The 16867-nt window shown below is 48.9% G+C and overlaps 1 protein-coding gene and 1 long non-coding RNA gene across 3 annotated transcripts; one reads left to right on the forward strand and one right to left on the reverse strand.

Annotated features, from left to right (window-relative positions):
- Nucleotides 1-1011: 1011 nt before the first annotated feature.
- On the reverse strand, nucleotides 1012-12788 carry SERPINA3 (serpin family A member 3). Of its 2 annotated transcripts, none has more exons than XM_021941527.2 (5): nucleotides 12682-12788; nucleotides 10084-10734; nucleotides 5632-5905; nucleotides 2691-2841; nucleotides 1012-1454 (listed from the first exon to the last, which is right to left on the reverse strand). In XM_021941527.2, the coding sequence occupies exons 1-5, from the start codon at nucleotides 12746-12748 to the stop codon at nucleotides 1251-1253; spliced, it is 1347 nt and encodes a 448-aa protein (XP_021797219.1). In that variant the 5' UTR covers nucleotides 12749-12788; the 3' UTR covers nucleotides 1012-1250. The 2 variants fall into 2 exon arrangements, with proteins under 2 accessions (XP_021797219.1, XP_021797220.1); XM_021941528.2 differs by having other exon boundaries at nucleotides 12686-12778.
- LOC108586973 lies at nucleotides 6643-7326 on the forward strand. Its single transcript, XR_001905050.3, has 2 exons — nucleotides 6643-6724; nucleotides 7181-7326. It is a non-coding gene; the product is annotated as an uncharacterized LOC108586973 (long non-coding RNA).
- Nucleotides 12789-16867: the final 4079 nt, after the last annotated feature.

The following is a 16867-nucleotide window of genomic DNA, read 5'->3' on the forward strand; positions in this document are numbered from 1 at the left end:
TCTCTTGACTTCCCAAACTGAATTTGGTGCTCTCCCTCAGCTTCCACAGACGTGTTTCACCATCTATTTGCCATCAGGTTGTACATTCCATGAAGGCAATCCCTACGGAAATCACTTTGTGGTTAAGAGGGCGCCTCTGGTGTCAGGAATGATAGACTAACATTCTACAGGCGATAATTACTAGCTACATGGCCTTGGGAAAATTACTAAGACTCTCTGTGCCTCAGTTTCCTCATCCATAGAATGGGACTGCTGAGAGCATTTATCTTATAGGGACATCAGGAGGATTCAATTGGTTATTTCAGGGAGAGACCTTAGCAGATTGTCTGGCATCAAAACCTCAAGTAATCAGCTGCTGTCGACATTATCATTATAGACTTTGTGATAGAGATTGCAAGGTGCCTGAGAGCCTCAGTTAAATGCCTGACTCCATGATTGCTTTTATTGCAGTTGTGCGCTGATGGTTCCTTTGTCCTCAGCTCTGCACTCTGGTTGTTGAGGGAGATCATTCACACAGCCAGGGCTAGGAACTGGTGAAGCAGTTGAGGGGCTCAGTCTGGAAACCCAGAAAGTAGCTACTTCCCCCAAATTAGGGGTGCTAAAGGGCAGAAGAGGGACGTCCCATGATAAAGCCCTGCCCAGCTGTAGGAGCGAGGGGTCCGGGGGCTGTGCTAGATGTGGTCAGGGCTAGGAGCTCTTGAAAGAGCCAGGTGGAGCCTCGGCCCTGCGGGTGGAAAGAGGGAAACTGAAAGTGGGCACCCAGAAGCCCAGGAGGCAGGAATTAGCCTTACAGCAGCAGGTTCCCCTGCCAGCCCTGGGCCTGAGGTCTGGGTGAGCTCAGTCACAAGCTTAGATGGTTCTGGGCAGGCTGCTGCAGCTGAAGGCAAAAGCAGCCCAGATTCTGGGGTGGAGCTGAGCCTGCATGGGAGGTCAGGGGGCTTGGCTTTGGGGCACAAGTAGCCTCAGAAGTACAGAGTCTGGCAGTCGGCATGGAAAGGCACAAGCAACGTGTCCAAGGAAACTGTTTATTGCTCTCGGAAGACCCAGGACCCTCCAGAGTGAAGAGTCCACGGGCCCCTGTGCATGTGGGAGCTACATAGGCAGTTGCTGTCACCTTCCAAGGATGAGCAGACAGGGCCAGACATGCCCTGGCCACTCGGTGCACAGGGGTCAGGCTGTGCCCAGAGACCCGAGTATCCAGCTTCCATTCCAGGCTCCCTACTGAGAGCCCCACTGCTTGATGGCAAGCTCTAGGCTTGCTTGGGATTGATGACTTTGCTTATGAAGAAGATGTTCTGGGTGTCCATAGGGACGATGATCATCAGGAAGGGCCTGTTGAAACGCACAGTGATCTTTGGGTCCACGAATCCAGAAAGGAGGGTGATTTTGACTCCTGTGGCAGCAGATGCTTCTGTGCCCTCCTCAGACACATCAAGCACAGCCTTGTGGACCACCTGTGGGGAGAGCAGAACATTACTCACGGGAGACACAGATGGGCAGGAAGTCAGCAACCTGGCTGTGTGCCGCTAAGGGGACTAACGTGCATTGAGCACCGAGCACTGGCCTGTCTTTGCGCTGTTGAATGTTTGCTCCTCTCAACTCCCCTGCCAACTAGTTTTGCAGAGTACCGATGCCTAGATATGCACATGGAGACCCAGATGCTGTGTGTGATTTGCCCAGAGCCATCGAGGTAAAGGATGGAGCAACTCATATGCATCCCTTTCTGTCCGAGTTGAGAGTCTGTTGCCCCCAAAACAGCCACTACTGTTGGGAGGAAGAGCAAGAGCAATGTAAAGTATTTTTCTTCCAAGCAACATCCTGGCAGCTCTTGACCACAAGAAGCTGCTGCAGAAACCTCCTCGGCCAGGCCAGCATGGCTTTCAGCATCTCTCCTGCTCTAGCTTAAACATCTTTGGGGTTTTCAAGTACTTTTCATGGCCTTGAATTCCTAAACCATATGGGTCTGCTCCTCTACACACGCCGTTCTGGTACTTTGCTGTTTGGAAGGTGGAGTGCAGCTCTCAACCCAGTGCTGTGTGAGCACAGAGGGCAGAGAAGAGCGAAGGGCTGCACGGCCACCCTGCCTTGGCACCTCTGCTTTGAGTAACACAAGCTGAGTGTCCCAAGTAATCTTCTCTCATACTCTGAGCTTATTTTCATCACAATTGCTAGATAGTCATTGTTATTACCTATTGGCATTACCTGCCCAGGCAATCCCAAGAGGCGTCTGGCCCTCTGGACAGTGGTTGGGGCAGGGGCAGCAGCCTCAGGTTAGTGTTGAAGCAACTCCCTCGCGCTTGGTGGTTTACTGTGGCTTCCACAGTAAGTACCCAGGCACTGGATACTGGCCAAGAACTATCACTACCATTTTACACATGAAAAGCTGGGGGTGGAGGACTTCAATTGTTTGCCTCCATGGGTAGTAAATGGTGTGGTGTGGAATGGTGTCCATGGCGTTCTGATTCCAAGCCTGGGTGACATTATGTTGTAGAGGACCAGCCCCTAACACAGCAACAGGAGCTGGGCTATAACTTAGCTCTTCTTGGCTTGGGGGTGTCCCAAGCACGGTGAGTGCATAATGAGAAATGCACTTGCATTAACCCAAGTTCAAGAGTACCCAAAAGTCCATTTGGCTTTCACCATTCAAGTTCGGATACAAAGGATGAATTGACCCAAGTCTAAAGACTCACTTGAGAGACTGCTAGGTTCCTGGCCCCTGTGATCCCTGACAAGTCAGCCTTGCTGGTGAAGACTTCCTCAATGCCCAGCTGGCGAAGTACGTCTTCCAGGTCATAGTCCCTCGAGATGGAAAACTTTGGCAGGTAGAGCTCGTCTATATGTCTAGAAAATGAGAAAAAAAAAGTATCTGAACCTCTGCTGATCAGTGCCTACCTGCCTCCCATCTCGCAGCATGGTCTTCCCTGGTTTCCTCTACAGTCACCCCCTTCTGACTGGAAATAGATAATCTGTTCCTCAATTTCTTAACCCCTGTCTTTACTCTTCTTGTTCATTAATTATTCAATCAGATCTGCAAGTGTGAAAGGCTCCAGGCAGCGCACCAAGTCTGGAGTTGTGGCCCTGCTCAAGCCTGGTCCTGCCCTTTCCCTGCAGTTTGCAATGCGGTCGAAGCACCTTCACACCAGCAGGGACTCCTGATTGTGTTGAGAGCCTGGACCAGGTCAGCTGCACTGGCTGCATGGCAGTTTGCTTCACAGGAGCACCAGGAAGGCTTCCTGTAGGAGGTGGCGTTGAGGCTGAGTCCCAAAGGTGGGAAAGGAGCTAGCTAGGTGAAGAGGTGGGCAGGAGGCAGGTGGAAGAACCTGGAAGAAGGTGGGAGCAGGAGGAGTTGCTCCGCAGGGTGGTGGGTGACCTCAGTGTCTCAGGGAGAGGGATAGTGAGGGATGAGGTGGGGCAGGAGCCAGAGGCAGGTCAAAAAGGGCCTGGGGGTCTCTGAGGAGTCTGATTGTATTGGAAGAGCTTTGGGGACCCTGAAACAATCAGTTGGAGGTTCCCATCTTGCTTCGCTGGTGGGCACTGTCCCTCAAGCCAGGTGTGGACTGGCATAGAGCAGGCCACAAGCTGTTAGAGGCCCAAGTCACACCTCCCACCTGCGAGCTCCCCCTCCCTTAGCGCATAGCCCTCTGAAGACGCCTATCACTGTCTGCCTGGTCTTACAATTATACAGGAGGCTGTGTCTTCCATTGGACTCTGAGTCCCACGAAAGAGGAAGGTGTCCTATTTCTATTTTTATTCATTCATTCATGTGTTTGTCCCTTCATTCCATCCTTCATGCAGCAAATATCTAGTGAGCATTCTCTGTGGGCCAGGAGTGTGTGGACCACAGCATTTTGTAAATTTAAGCATTTTGTAAATCTAAAGTGTTTGGAGAACTCTTGCCATTCAAAACTATTTGCTGAGCCCCGCTCCCTGGTGGCTATTTGGTGCTAAAGGAAGAAGGAGTCTGGGAGTAAATGGATGGGTTGGGTAGGACTCCCATGTTCTGGGGTCTCCTGGGATCTAGAGTGAGGAGGGGCTAAGGGTCAGGCAATCCCGAGAGGTTTCCAGCTCTCTGGACAGTGGTTGGGGCAGGGGCTGCAGCCTCAGTTTGTGTTGAAGCAGCTTCCTCGCCCTTGGTGGTTTATTACGGCTTCCACATACAATATCTCACTGGATTCTCATAATCACCTAGTGAAAACAGGGGTGGTGGGGAAAGGGCACTTCTCTCTATTCAGGACAGAGCTGAGTTCCAGAGAAGAGCAATGACCTGCTTCAGGTCACACCAACCACCACGGTCTGAACCCAAGGCTGGTGCTCCTCCCTCCCTACCCCGCACAATTGCCCACATGCACTCCCTGGGCCCACTGCAGGGTCTGGGCCCGGAACTACTGCTCCACCTCACTGTGTCCCCATGAAATCGGTCAGCTCAATTCCATGTGCCCCAGTCTGTTCTTCTACCCTCAGGTTTATCTGGAATGCAACCACTTCTACATGCATGGCTCCCTCCTGGGTCCCAGCCACAGTGAGTTCCCACCTCATGTCTGTGTCTGGCTCCTGCAGGTGTCAACGACTGCACACCTGTTCTATAGTTATTCTCCTCTCAGCAGCCAGGATTCGTCTTTTAAAACAACACTCGGCTCGCCGCCCTCCTCCAAACCTCCTGATGGCTCTCCATTTCACAGACAGGAGGAAGGACAAGGTTTTCTAGGGGTCTACGTGGCCCTACATAAGCTGCTCCACCCCTTTTGGAATTCCTGACCTCTCTCAACTCTCTTCTCACTCGCTTTGCTCCAGCCACTCTGGCCTCGCTCTTCCTTGAACATATCAAGCTCACTTCCACCTCAGAGGCTTTGCACTGACTGTTCCCTCTGCCAGGAATGCTTTTCCCTGATATACCAACACAACTTCACCCCTCCCCTCTGTTATATGGATGCTCAGACATCACCTAATGGCCACTCTATTTAAAATCACAAGCTAACACAAGTTCCAGTTTTCCTGATCCTTTCATCCTCCTCTACTCAGTTTCTATCCCCCTACTCAATTTCTCGCCTTCTAACATATCACACAACTTATTTGTTATATTTATTTATTGCCTCTCTCCTCTCCTACTACAAAGTAAGTTCCAAGAGGGCAGGAAATGTTGTGTTTTATGTACTGATTTACTCTCAGGGTGCAAATTAGTGTCTGACACATAGTAGGTGCTCAATTAATCATGCAGCAAATGCTGAGCAAATGAATAAATATAGTGGTTCACCAGTGCAGAGCTGATTCTCAGTGTCCATCTCACCACAGCCCTCAACTGATCACAATTCCTTCTGTTTCTCTCTCCCTTCAAGAGATTGAGACCAGGAGAGACCATGCATGAGTGTTTGGGACTGTGCAAAAGATTCCTCATGACTTAGAACATGCTGGAGTCAGAGGAAGCCGTAGCCCCTTGTCCTGTCTGATGTCATCATCTTAAAGAAGAAAAAATAAAAAATCAAGCCCAAAGCCACCCAGGCAGCACAGGGCAAAGTAAGTGTAAATTCCACCTGTCCCTGTACAAGTTCTCCCACCACCATGCCCTTGTCCCTGGACATTGGTGAGACCTTGAGTTGGAGAGATGTGGGGTCTTGGGGGGCCAGGAAGAATCACCTGAACTCCAGTGAGTCTTTCCACCGCTTCAGGGTCTCTGGGAGCAGCATGGCTTCCACTTCCTCCATCTTGTCTTGATCAGGGAGGATGAAGAGTGCACTAGCATTGCCTATGTACTTCAGCTCCACTACGGTGCAGGACAGCTCCTCGTCCCGGAAGTAAGGTGTAGTCACGTGCTGCAAACTCATCATGGGCACCTTTACCCACCTTCTCTTGCTCCAGTAGAACCTTGAATCATGAGTATCCTGGGGGTCAAAGGGCATCTTCCATTTGGCTGAAGGTGGAGCAAGCAGTTGGAGAACGTATGAGTGCAAGGGTCACCCTGCCTTGACTCTGCTTTCCCAGCAGTGGAAGTGCCCAGAGTCCCTCACAGAAGTGACCCTGCTTTGGTTTAGAGAAGTAGCTTGGCAATAGTAAAAGTTATTGGGGGTGAGGGAGAGCCCAGCAGGCTTGGATTCGGAAAAGAGCCATGAAAGAAAGACCTAGTTTCTTGGGCTAAATGAGAAATCAATAGGAATCTGGGAATAAGGAGTGCAAGAGAGAGAGAGAAGGTTTAGGGAAAGTGAGGGAAAGAGGCATGACAACACTTGGGAGGCTGGTGCCTGAGGAGAAATGGGACAGCCTTGGTTTCTTAATAGGAAAAATGTTTCATTAGCAATTGTTACTCACTGGCATTACAGGGATGTGAACATATAACAGTGGTTTGTGGGAGGGCTTTGGGCGGAAATAGGAGGAAAGAGACTGGGTTCTGTATGTGAGTTGGTGAGGGCAGACAGAAGAGACGCCGATCAGTGTGAATGAGGGGAGGAACAGGGAGAACCTTAGTGGAAGATAGAACTCAGAGCCAGGAGAGACCATGGGAATAAAAGCCTAGGGACATTTGTGACATCTTAGGGGGTGGGGGTTTTGGACATCACAAAAGCCATGAGCTGGCTATGGTCCTCAGCTGATATCTAGCTCATGTGCTCATGTCCACCTCTACAGACCATGAACATCCAGCTAAGACTTGCCCTGGATTTGGTGTCTGTCTGGCCGAGGATTCAATTGTGGGTATTCTGACTCTGAGGCTGCCTAGGTTTTCAGTGTTGCAAAGGTAAAATTCCATGAAACTGCCTCTGGCACCCCTAGCTATCACAAACATGAAATTCAGTCTGACTTCTAGCCAGACTGATATAATTCCTCTCACTAAAGGCCTATTTACCACAGTAAAGAGAAAGAGAAAATCTTGAAAGAGGTAGAGGTAGGGGCAGAGGGAGGAAAACTCCACCTTATCTAAAAAGGAATAAGGATGAAAATGACAGCAGACTTCTCATCAGAAACTATGCAAGCAAGGGAAGAATGGAGTAATATATTTAAAATGTTGAAAATTCCATGAAACTCATTCTTCGGGAATTACGACATAGGCCTATGATTTGCATGAATTTAGTTGGGTACAATTATTTTCCTCCTTTAGAACAGGGGTCAGGAAACTATAGCCTGTAAGCCAATACAGCCTCGGCTTATTTCTGTGTGTACCTAAAGCTAAGAATGGTGCTTATATTTTTTAAAGGTTGTAAAAAAAATGAAGAGGAAAGAGAAGATGAAGAAGAAGCAGAGGAGGAAGATGAAAAGAAGAATCTGCAAAAGGGACCTCATGTGAACCACACAGCCTAAAATACTTACTTACTAAAATACTTACTACTACTGCTACTAAAATACTTACTACTTTTCCTTTATAGAAAAAAATCGTCAATTCTTTCTCTAGGTTGTGGGCTCCACAATCTGTCACCTCCATTCTTGGTTTTGGGAGGTGCTTGGTAAAAGCTGATAAAGTCACAAATGGCTTTACATTAGGGGCTAAAATGAGGCAGAAAAAGGAATTTTCAAATGGGCCCAGGTCAATTTTGAACGTTTAATTATTTGCTTTTCTGGACTTCATGTCTCCTACTTAACAAATGGCAACACCACCATCCACCTTTCAGAGCTGCTGCAAGGATTAAATGAGGTATTGCATGTGTATGGCTGGTGAGAGTAGGTGCTCAATAAATGGGAGCTTCTTCCCTTTCTTTCTTTATTTTGGTTTTCCTTTCCGTAATTGCAATGAGAGCCAGCTTCTGGGTGGCCTTACATTCTCTTGTGCCCTCATCTTCCTTCTTGACACTTCCCCACCTTTGGACTTTTAGGACCAAAATAACAGTCCATCTTTCCTTCCCCCTCCCCGAAGACCATCTCAGCTTCTCTGGTCCCTGCAACCTCCCAACATGGAATGACTGGGGACAAATCTAATTGTAAAGACCCCTCAGAGCAAGGACCCATCTCAGGGTAGGAGATATTTCAGTTGAACAGGTGTCCCCATCACCAACTGCAGCAGCCATTCAGGTGCTTCTGTGGCCTCCATGTGAGGGCAGTACCATGGAGCACCTTCTCATATTACCCAGGGCACTGAGCTCCTCTGGAGCCTTTCAGCTGGCCAGATCTCCAGCATGGGTCTCTGCCAGGAAGATGGGCTCCCTGTGGGGACCCCGACTGCTGCCTTGTATGCCAGAATGGGGAGAGGGATAGGTTTGCTGGACGAAATCACCACCCAGGCTCTACAAGCCTTTAAATCTTCTCACATCTGGCCCCATCTCCCCCCCTTTCTGTCTGCCAGTCACCAAGTTTTCTGATTCTGCCTCCTTAACATCTTCTGACATCCTCAACTATTCAACTGAGGGCCCGAATGTCTGGTTAGACTAGTGTCTTTAGTATCCGATCTCTGCTTGACTCGACTTATCTCTTCTGTAATGGCCTTCCCTTCTTTTTCTATCTGGATTTAAGAGAAAAGAAGAAAACAGTTTTCTAGCGGAAACCTTCCTTTCTTGAATTCCCATCTTCTGCCCCTGGTTGGATGCCCCCTCTCCCTTACTTTCAGTTGAACACATAGTTCTAGCATCATTGGGTGAGTCAATCCTCGCATGCTCGCGGGTCCAGTGGGTGCAGCAGAAGAGGAAGAGCAGAAAGGGAGAGAACAAGCACTCCAGCGTTCTGAGCTGGGACGGTCTCAGCCTGAAGCTCATGCATGCTCAGCCCCCTCCACCTTCCACAGGGTGGCCCCAGCAGTGACCAAGCCCCATCACATACACTGTATGTAAACCAGGCTGAGGCAGGGAACAAAACTGGCACCTGGAGAGTGAGGAGAGGTCAACAGAGGAAGGGGAGGGGCCCTGCAGGTCTCCACTCCAGGAGGACCAGAGCACTGAACAATGAGGGGAGTGGGAGCTTCCAGGGGAGGGTGGAGACATGGGGCCAGCTCCACTGCCCACCTGTTTACCACCTGTCTGTTTCCCATTGGCAGAGGCAGGTGGGGAGGGAAAGCTGGGCTGGCTACTGTGTCCTGGAGGGGAGAGTCCTAGCACAGGGCTAGGTGGTAGGAGGGGAGAACACGGGAAACTCAAAGAACAAATGTCATGTGAGGCATGAAGTAGTCTTAGAGGGAGATCTGGAGCCACGCATTCATTTACAGATGAAAACCCAGGCCCGGGAGAGGAAGCAGCTTGCCCAGGAATCAACCCACAGCCCCCAAGCAGGACTCTGCCTCCAAGCAGCTCATGTCTCCTAAGCACCTTTCCACCCTCTGGCTCAGTGATCACTCTTTGTGTCCCTATCTCTTTTTTTTTGTCCCCATCTGGACTGCGGGTTCCAGGAGGCAGAAGCTATCTGCTTGCGCTCTGCCCCTTCGGAGCTTGCAGGCTGAGGTTTGCATTGGTTGAGTTTCTATCAATGGGATTGGGCTCCAGACCAGTTAGGGTCTGGCAAAGGGTCATGTCTTGGATACTGCCCACCCTTCAGGCTCTTCCCCAGATGGGAACAATGCCATTTCTGCCCTCTTTTGTTATGTGTCAATGACACATTTTTAAAAATAGTTAAAGATGATAGCAGAGCAGAATCGTAGAACCTTGGAAGTGGCCAGGCTCCTTGATGATTATCTTCCCCTGTGAAGCTGGCCCTAGCCCCACCTGCCTGCCTCCAGACACCAAGTCCCCTGGCTGGACCATTGCCTCCCGCATGTGCAGGGTAGAAGCCCCAGGTGCATCCAGACAGAGGGGCTTCCTGGCCCAGTCTAGCAGCGCCTCTGCAAGGAGGGAGCTGTAGCTCCTGCGCGCCCTGGAGTGGTTTGAAAGGAGAGCTCCTTCTTTCTGTTTGCTGGACAAGTATACATCAGAGTGAAAAGCACCACACTGACTCAGACCAAGGGCTGATGGTCCCCACTGAGTTATGTCTTGGAAGGACAAACCGTAATTTGGAAAAACCCCACAGGAGATGGCGATGCCTATGGGGCAGGGCGGGGCCTTGATGCCTATGCTGCCCCCACGCTGTGCGCACTCTCCTCTACAGTGGTTTGCTTAATAACACTGTTGTTGAGTCAGGACAGAAATAGCCCTGAGGCTCGAAACTAAACATCCACCTCTTCTGAACCCCAAGCCAGGCACTCACCTTTAAAGAAGATGTAATTCACCAGGACCATCACTGTCTGCGAGTCAAGGTCCTCGATCAGATCTGTGATTTTCCCCCTGGTTCTGTTCTTCACGTAGTCGTTGATGAACTTCTTAGCCACAGCTGAGTCCTGAAAGTCAGTGGCAAAGGCTTCGGAGCCATACAGCCTCTTGGCATCCTCCATGAACCTGTCCAGCAGACTGAGCTGCTCTTCGACGAACATAGCATTTCCCATACTCAGCTGCAGCCCGTCGCTGGACTGGTTGAGGGTGCGCAGGAGGTGCTGGAAGCTCTGGTGAATTTCTGCCTCAGAAGTCTCCGTGAGGTTGAACTTGAGGCCTCTGAGAATCTCCATCAGGGTGGTATTATGGGCCCCCAGAGACAGGAAGGCCAAGGCGGTGGAGATGCTCAGCGGGGAGAAGATGACATTCTTATCAGGGGCCTTCAGGACCAACTGCTTGTACAGGCTGAAAGCGAAGTCCACGTTGGTGGAGGCTAATCCGAGGTCCACATGCGTCCCCCGGTCTTGATCCTCCTGGGTCGGATTCTCCTTGTCAAGTGGGCAGTTAGGGTAGCAGAGGACAGCAGGGCAGAACCCAGCCACCAAGAGCCCCAGAGCCAGGAGAGGTAACATTCTCTCCATTTTCAACTCTGCAAAGCAAAGATCCTTTAAGTCTCAGAGGGCCAGATGGAGCCCTGACCACCTCCCACTGACTCCCACCTGGCCTGCGTCCTGGTCCCTATTCTGCTGCCTCTTGCTAGCTTTGGAACCTCCCTCAGGTGGGTGCTCTCTGGGGCCCCCGACATACATCACTGTGCTTCCTTTCATCCTTTGAGGTAACTGCCATAATTGTTGCCATTTTTTTTCAGTGGAAAAACTGGGCACAGAGCGGTGAGGGGGCTTGCCCAAGGCCATACAGCAAACAGGTACAGGAGTCCAGTGGGCAGCCAGGTTTTCCTGGCTCCTCGGTCTGGAAGCTGATGGGGGGTCCGAGGTTCAGTCCAACCAGAATGCCTGCTCCTCTCCTCCTGCTTGGTGAGCAGACCTCATCCTAGGGGATTAGAAAGCAGGGGTCCCTTCCCCGAGTCCCCTAACTGCCACCAAAGTACAACCCAGGGATGAAGGAGGCCTGGACAGAGTCAGAGGCCACAGTGACTCTCCCAGCCTCTAGATGACACGTGGTGTGGCCTCCGCAGGCCTCCACGGTGTGATGCTGGGTTGCAGTGAGAATTGACTGAGAGAGGGAAATGAAAGTGCCCGGTGTAATGTCTGGAGCCTAGATGGCCCTGATAATGGTCGGCATCAAGACCAAAGAAAGGCTAACGTTCTTTTCTGCCCCTGCCAGGTTGCCGCGTGGCATCTGTGTCCACCATAAGCCTGGAAGGGCCTCCTAGTGGGGAGAAGGCAGAGAGGGCTTTGGATTCTCCCAGACTTGGACTGGCATTTCATTTTGGCCAATTTTGATTGCTGCGTAGTGGCAAGCAGGTGACTGAACCTCTCTGAACCTGTTTCCATCTCTGCACAACATGTTAAGTGGCTCAGGTGAGATAAATGATGAAGGCACCTGGTTCGCACTAGATGTACCGGGAGTCACAACCTCCCATACTACCCCATGCCTGAAACTACAAGCCAGAGAAGAGCCATGAGCTACTACACAAGATACCCTGGAAGGGTTGAGTTCCAAGCTGGTGACTGCAGCAAACAAGATTATTCACCTTCAGCCTCTGCCCACTCAGTCCTAGAATTCAGAAGAGAAAAGCAGCGGCTTGGGTGCTGGGGAGAAGAGCAGGGAAGAGAGGGAAGTGGAAGGGAGGGGAGGGGAGAGAGGTAGAGAGAGGAGGAGAAAAAGAAGAGGGCAAGAGAGAGGGGAAGGAGGGGAAGGAGGGGAGGCCAGTGGAAATGCCTTTGGCCAAGCCCAGGGACAGAGGTAGCTTGTTTGCTTCAACTGTTTACTCTCAGGCTGATGCAACCATTTCTCTGGATTAATGTTAGACAATATTTTTCTCCAGAACTATTTCAGGGGTAAAGGCTTGTCTTTTCTGTTTGGGCAGGTTGGAGAGCTGGCTGTTTCCCAGCAGTTTGTCTTTTCTGTTGCTAGCCAGAGACACAGCCCATCTGTCGACTTGGCCAGGGGTCCTGCTGGGGAAGTGGAGCCCCCGAGGCAGCCCCATGGAGACCCTGAAATCACCGTGAGGCCTGTGGCCTCTGCTCAGAGAGACCCAGCGCAATAATCATATCTGCCACATGTTCTGAGAGCTGCACCCTGCTCCAGGCAAGAGGACAGCACCTCCTCCCTGAGGGCCAGATGCACAGCGGACTCGAACCAGAATCTGTACATATCAAGACAGAAATGACCATAGAGGCCCCAGGGCACCTCCGCCCTTTGCAGGTGTGAAAACCCAGACACAGAGGATGCCTCTAAAAAAGGCACGGGAATCAGCGGCAGCCCAGAGCAGTCCCCTGGCCCCTAACACCTGAGCACACCTCCTCCTGGCCTTGGCTCACCCCTCACACTCCGCACGCTCCAGGCTGCCCCCTAAAACTTTCCTGGAAAAACAGATTCCTCCGCTCCCAGGATGTCAAACACCATGGATTACCTGCCTCAGGGAGCTGGATGTAGCTGGTGGATACCAAAGCCGTCTGTCTGGAGTGATGGATTTTCATGAATGCTGAGGCTTATTTATTCCTGCAGAGAACTCCTCCCCCTGCTTGAGAAATGCCAGGACAACCAAGTGTTCTGTTCTCAGACTGGAAATGACCAGATGATAATTTCTGGTAACACTGGCTTGTTAGACCCACTCAAATAACCTGGTTATGGGAATAGCTCTAATCTCTTCCTTAAAAGGTCAAACAAACACACAAAAAGTCCTTTGTCATATTAGTTTTTTTCTACTTTTTAAATACTCATTAAAGAACATGGAAAAACTCAGAGAATATAAAGAAGGACTTTGGAAAATATCCCCCAGCACTTTGCTACCTGGAGAGGACCCCAACTAACATTTTGGTGTATTTCTTTTTTATTTCTTTTTATTTTTTATTTTTATTTTGAGATGGAGTCTTGCTGTGTCACCCAGGCTGGAGTACAGTGGTGTGATCTCAGCTCACTGTAACCTCTGCCTCCCGGGTTTAAGCAATTCTTCTGTCTCAGCCTCCTGAGTAGCTGGGACTACAGGCACACATCACCATGTCCTGCTAATTTTTGTATTTTTAGTAGAGACGGAGTTTCACCATGTTGGTCAGGCTGGTCTCGAACTCCTGACCTCGTGATCCGCCCTCCTCAGCCTCCCAAAGTGCTGGGATTACAGGCATGAGCCACTGCGCCCGGTCACATTTTGGTGTATTTCTAAGGCACTTTTCTTTGGTGTCTCTGTGTGTGTGTGTGTGTGTGTGTTAGTGGCTGCGTGTGTGTCTGTCTGTGTGATGTGAATGTCCATATGCAAACCTAGATAAATTTTTAAAATACAGGACTCTATTTTTCTGTAGATCAATTGCATTTTGGGCACCCCTTCACCAACCCCAGAGAGTAGGGCACCTAGAGAGGGGTGAGGAGGGGAGCTTTCGGGGAGCACAGGTGTTGTGAGGAACCCCTTGTCCTCAGGCTCTCTCTGTGTCTCTCTGTGGGGGCGTCCTCAGCCTTGGCCTCTGCCCTGCTGAGCCTCTGCTATTGGTTCACCCCAACAAGTGGTTGTCCCTCCTCCCCAGCCTTCAGGTATCCTTGGGCCTCTCTCTTAGCTAGTCCGGGGTCTTTGGCTCATCAAAAAGAAAAAAAAAAATCTTGGCCAGGAGTGGTGGCTCATGCTGGTAATCCCAGCGGAGACTGAGGTGGGCAGACCACCTGAGGTCAGGAGTCCGTGACCAGCTTGGCCAACATGGTGAAACCCCGTCTTTATTAAAAATACAAAAAAAAAAAAAAATTAACCAGGCATCATGGCGCATGCGTGTAATCCCAGCTACTTGGGAGGCTGAGGCAAGAGAGTCTCTTGAACCCAGAAGGCAGAGGTTGCAGTGAGCTGAGATCACGCCACTACACTCCAGCCTGGGTGACACAGCGAGACTCTGTTTCAAAAAAAAAAATCCTTCCTCTTGATTCCTCATGGTCACAGTCCCCATCCACGATGGCTGTGACAGGCCTCTCTAGAGGGCATCCTTTGGAGGCCACTGGACCAGTGGGGAGGTTCTAGCTCTGGCACCAGCCAACCTGGCTTGAATCTCTGATGTCTGACTCACCAACTGACTCACTTCAAACTAATCATGGGAAATCTCTACAGCTTAATTTCCTGGTATCTAAGATGCAAGGTAATACTCCCTGACAAAGTGGTAATCAAGATGAAATGAAATTATATTAAATGTACATTCTACGAGGACAGCATTTTTTGTTTGTCTGTTGTGATAGTGCTGCATCTTTAGGGTACTTACATATTTGTTGACTGTAGGGCACTAAGATGACCAATAACTGTCTGGGTCCATCTTCCTTAAATGACTTTCAGGCTCCCAGTTTCAGAATTGGATATGTGTGTGTGTGTGTGTGTGTGTGTGTGTGTATCTTTATATATCTCTGTCTATATATATGTGTGTGTGTGTATCTATATATACATATACACACATATATAATATATATTTATATATTATGTATATATATATTTATATATTATGTATATATTATATATTTTATATATATTATGTATATATTATATATTTTATATATATTTATATATATTTTGTGTGTGTGTGTGTGTGTATATGTGTGTGTGTGTATATATATATAGAGAGAGAGAGAGAGAGTCTCGCTTTGTCACCCAGACTGGAGTGTAGTGGTTCAATCATTGCTCGTTGCTCACTGAAGACTCTGACTCCTGGACTCAAGATATCCTGCCGCCTGAGTCTCCTGAGCAGCTGGGACCACAGGTGCACAACACCATGCCAGGCTAATTTTTAAGTTTTTATTTTTTGTAGAGGCAGGGTTTCATGGTGTTGCCCAGGCTAGTCTTGAAATCCTGGCCTCCAGGGATCCTCCCACCTCAGCCTCTCAAAGTGCTGGAGTTATGGGTGTGAACCACTGTACCTGGCCAATACATATGTTTAAGTTACACAGAATCTTCAAGAAATAGTGGCTAAAATGAGACTGAAGTTCATTTCCCTCTCATGCAGGTCCAGTTGGAGGCAGTGGGTTGATAGGGTGGCTCCACGTTGTCAGAAACCACGCCCTCCATGTCTGTTTGTCTGGGCTAAGATGGCTTACTGCTATGTCCACCTTCCAGCCCATAGAAAGGGCCACAGGGGAAGGGAAGGGCACAACCTTTCTTTTGAAAGGAATGCTTTAAACCTTGCTGTTATTTCCACTTGTGTTCCATTGGCCGGAGTTGTGTCCCATGGCCACACCTAGTTACAAAGGAGGCTGTGCAGTGCAGTCAAGATTCTAGGTAGTCGCCTCTCAGCTAAAAATTGAGAGTTCCATTACCATGAGAGAGACAAAGAGAGTGGACATTAGGGATGACTAGTCGTCTTTCCTCAGAGCATTACCTGAGTGTTCTCAAGTTCTCCAGCCTCAGAAGAGCATCATTTTCTTTCTTTCTTTCTTTTTTTAAATTATACTTTAAGTTCTGGGGTACATATGCACAATGTGCAGGTTTGTTACATAGGTATACATGTGCCATGTTGGTTTGCTGCACCCATCAACTTGTCATTTACATTTGTAATGATGTAATTATATAACGTCATTATATTATTTCTCCTAATGCTATCCCTCCGTCAGCCCCTAATCCCCCAACAGGCTCCAGTGTGTGATGTTCCCCTCCCTGTGTCCATATGTTCTCATTGTTCAGCTCCCACTTATGAGTGAGAACATGTGGTGTTTGGTTTTCTGTCCTTGTGATAGTTTGCTGAGAATGATGGTTTCCAGCTTCATCCATGTCCCTGAAAATGACATGAACTCATCCTTTTTTATGGCTGCATAGTATTCCATGGTGTATATGTGCCACATTTTCTTTATCCAGTCTATTATTGATGGACATTTGGGTTGGTTCCAAGTCTTTGCTAGTGTGAATGGTGCCACAATAAACATATGCGTACATATGTCTTTATAGTAGCATGATTTATAATCCTTTGGGTATATACCCAGTAATGGGATTGCTGGGTCAAGCTGTATTTCTAGTTCTAGATCCTTGAGGAATCACCACACTGTCTTCCACAATGGTTGAACTAACTTACACTCCCACCAACAGTGTAAAAGCATTTCTATTTATCCACATCCTCACTGGCATCTGTTGTTTCCTGACTTTTTAATGATCCCCATTCTAACTGGCATGAGATGGTATCTCATTGTGGTTTTGCTTTGCATTTCTCTACAGACCAGTGATGATGAACCTTTTTTTCATATGTCTGTTGGCTGCATAAATGCCTTCTTTTGAGAAGTGTCTGTTCATATCCTTTGCCCAATTTTTGATGGGATTGTTTGATTTTTTTTTTCTTGTAAACTTGTTTAGGGTCTTTGTAGATTCTGGATATTAGCCCTTTGTCAGATGGATAGATTGCAAAAATTTTCTCCCATTCTGTAGGTTACATGTTCACTCTGATGATAGTTTATTTTGCTGTGCAGAAGCTCTTTAGTTTAATTAGATCGAATTTGTCTATTTTGGCTTTTGTTACCATTGCTTTTGGTGCTTTAGTCATGAAGTCTTCGCCCATGCCTATGTCCTGAATGGTATTGCCTAAGTTTTCTTCTAGGGTTTTTATGGTTTTAGGTCTTACATTTAAGTCTTTAATCCATCTTGAGTTAATTTTTGT

This window comes from Papio anubis, chromosome 7 (assembly GCF_008728515.1).
Source record: "Papio anubis isolate 15944 chromosome 7, Panubis1.0, whole genome shotgun sequence".
In the NCBI taxonomy this organism is placed as follows: domain Eukaryota; kingdom Metazoa; phylum Chordata; class Mammalia; order Primates; family Cercopithecidae; genus Papio; species Papio anubis.

What these genes read in the sequence shown, in the direction of transcription:
- SERPINA3 (XM_021941527.2), bottom strand. Translation starts at nt 12,748, where the DNA reads ATGAAAATCCATCACTCCAGACAGACGGCTTTGGTATCCACCAGCTAC. An exon ending in AAAGACTCACTGGAGTTCAG is followed by an intron (nt 2,842 to 5,631) that starts GTGATTCTTCCT and finishes CTCATTTTCTAG; the next exon opens with ACATATAGACGAGCTCTACC. An exon ending in GGAACCTAGCAGTCTCTCAA is followed by an intron (nt 1,455 to 2,690) that starts GTGAGTCTTTAG and finishes CTCTCCCCACAG; the next exon opens with GTGGTCCACAAGGCTGTGCT.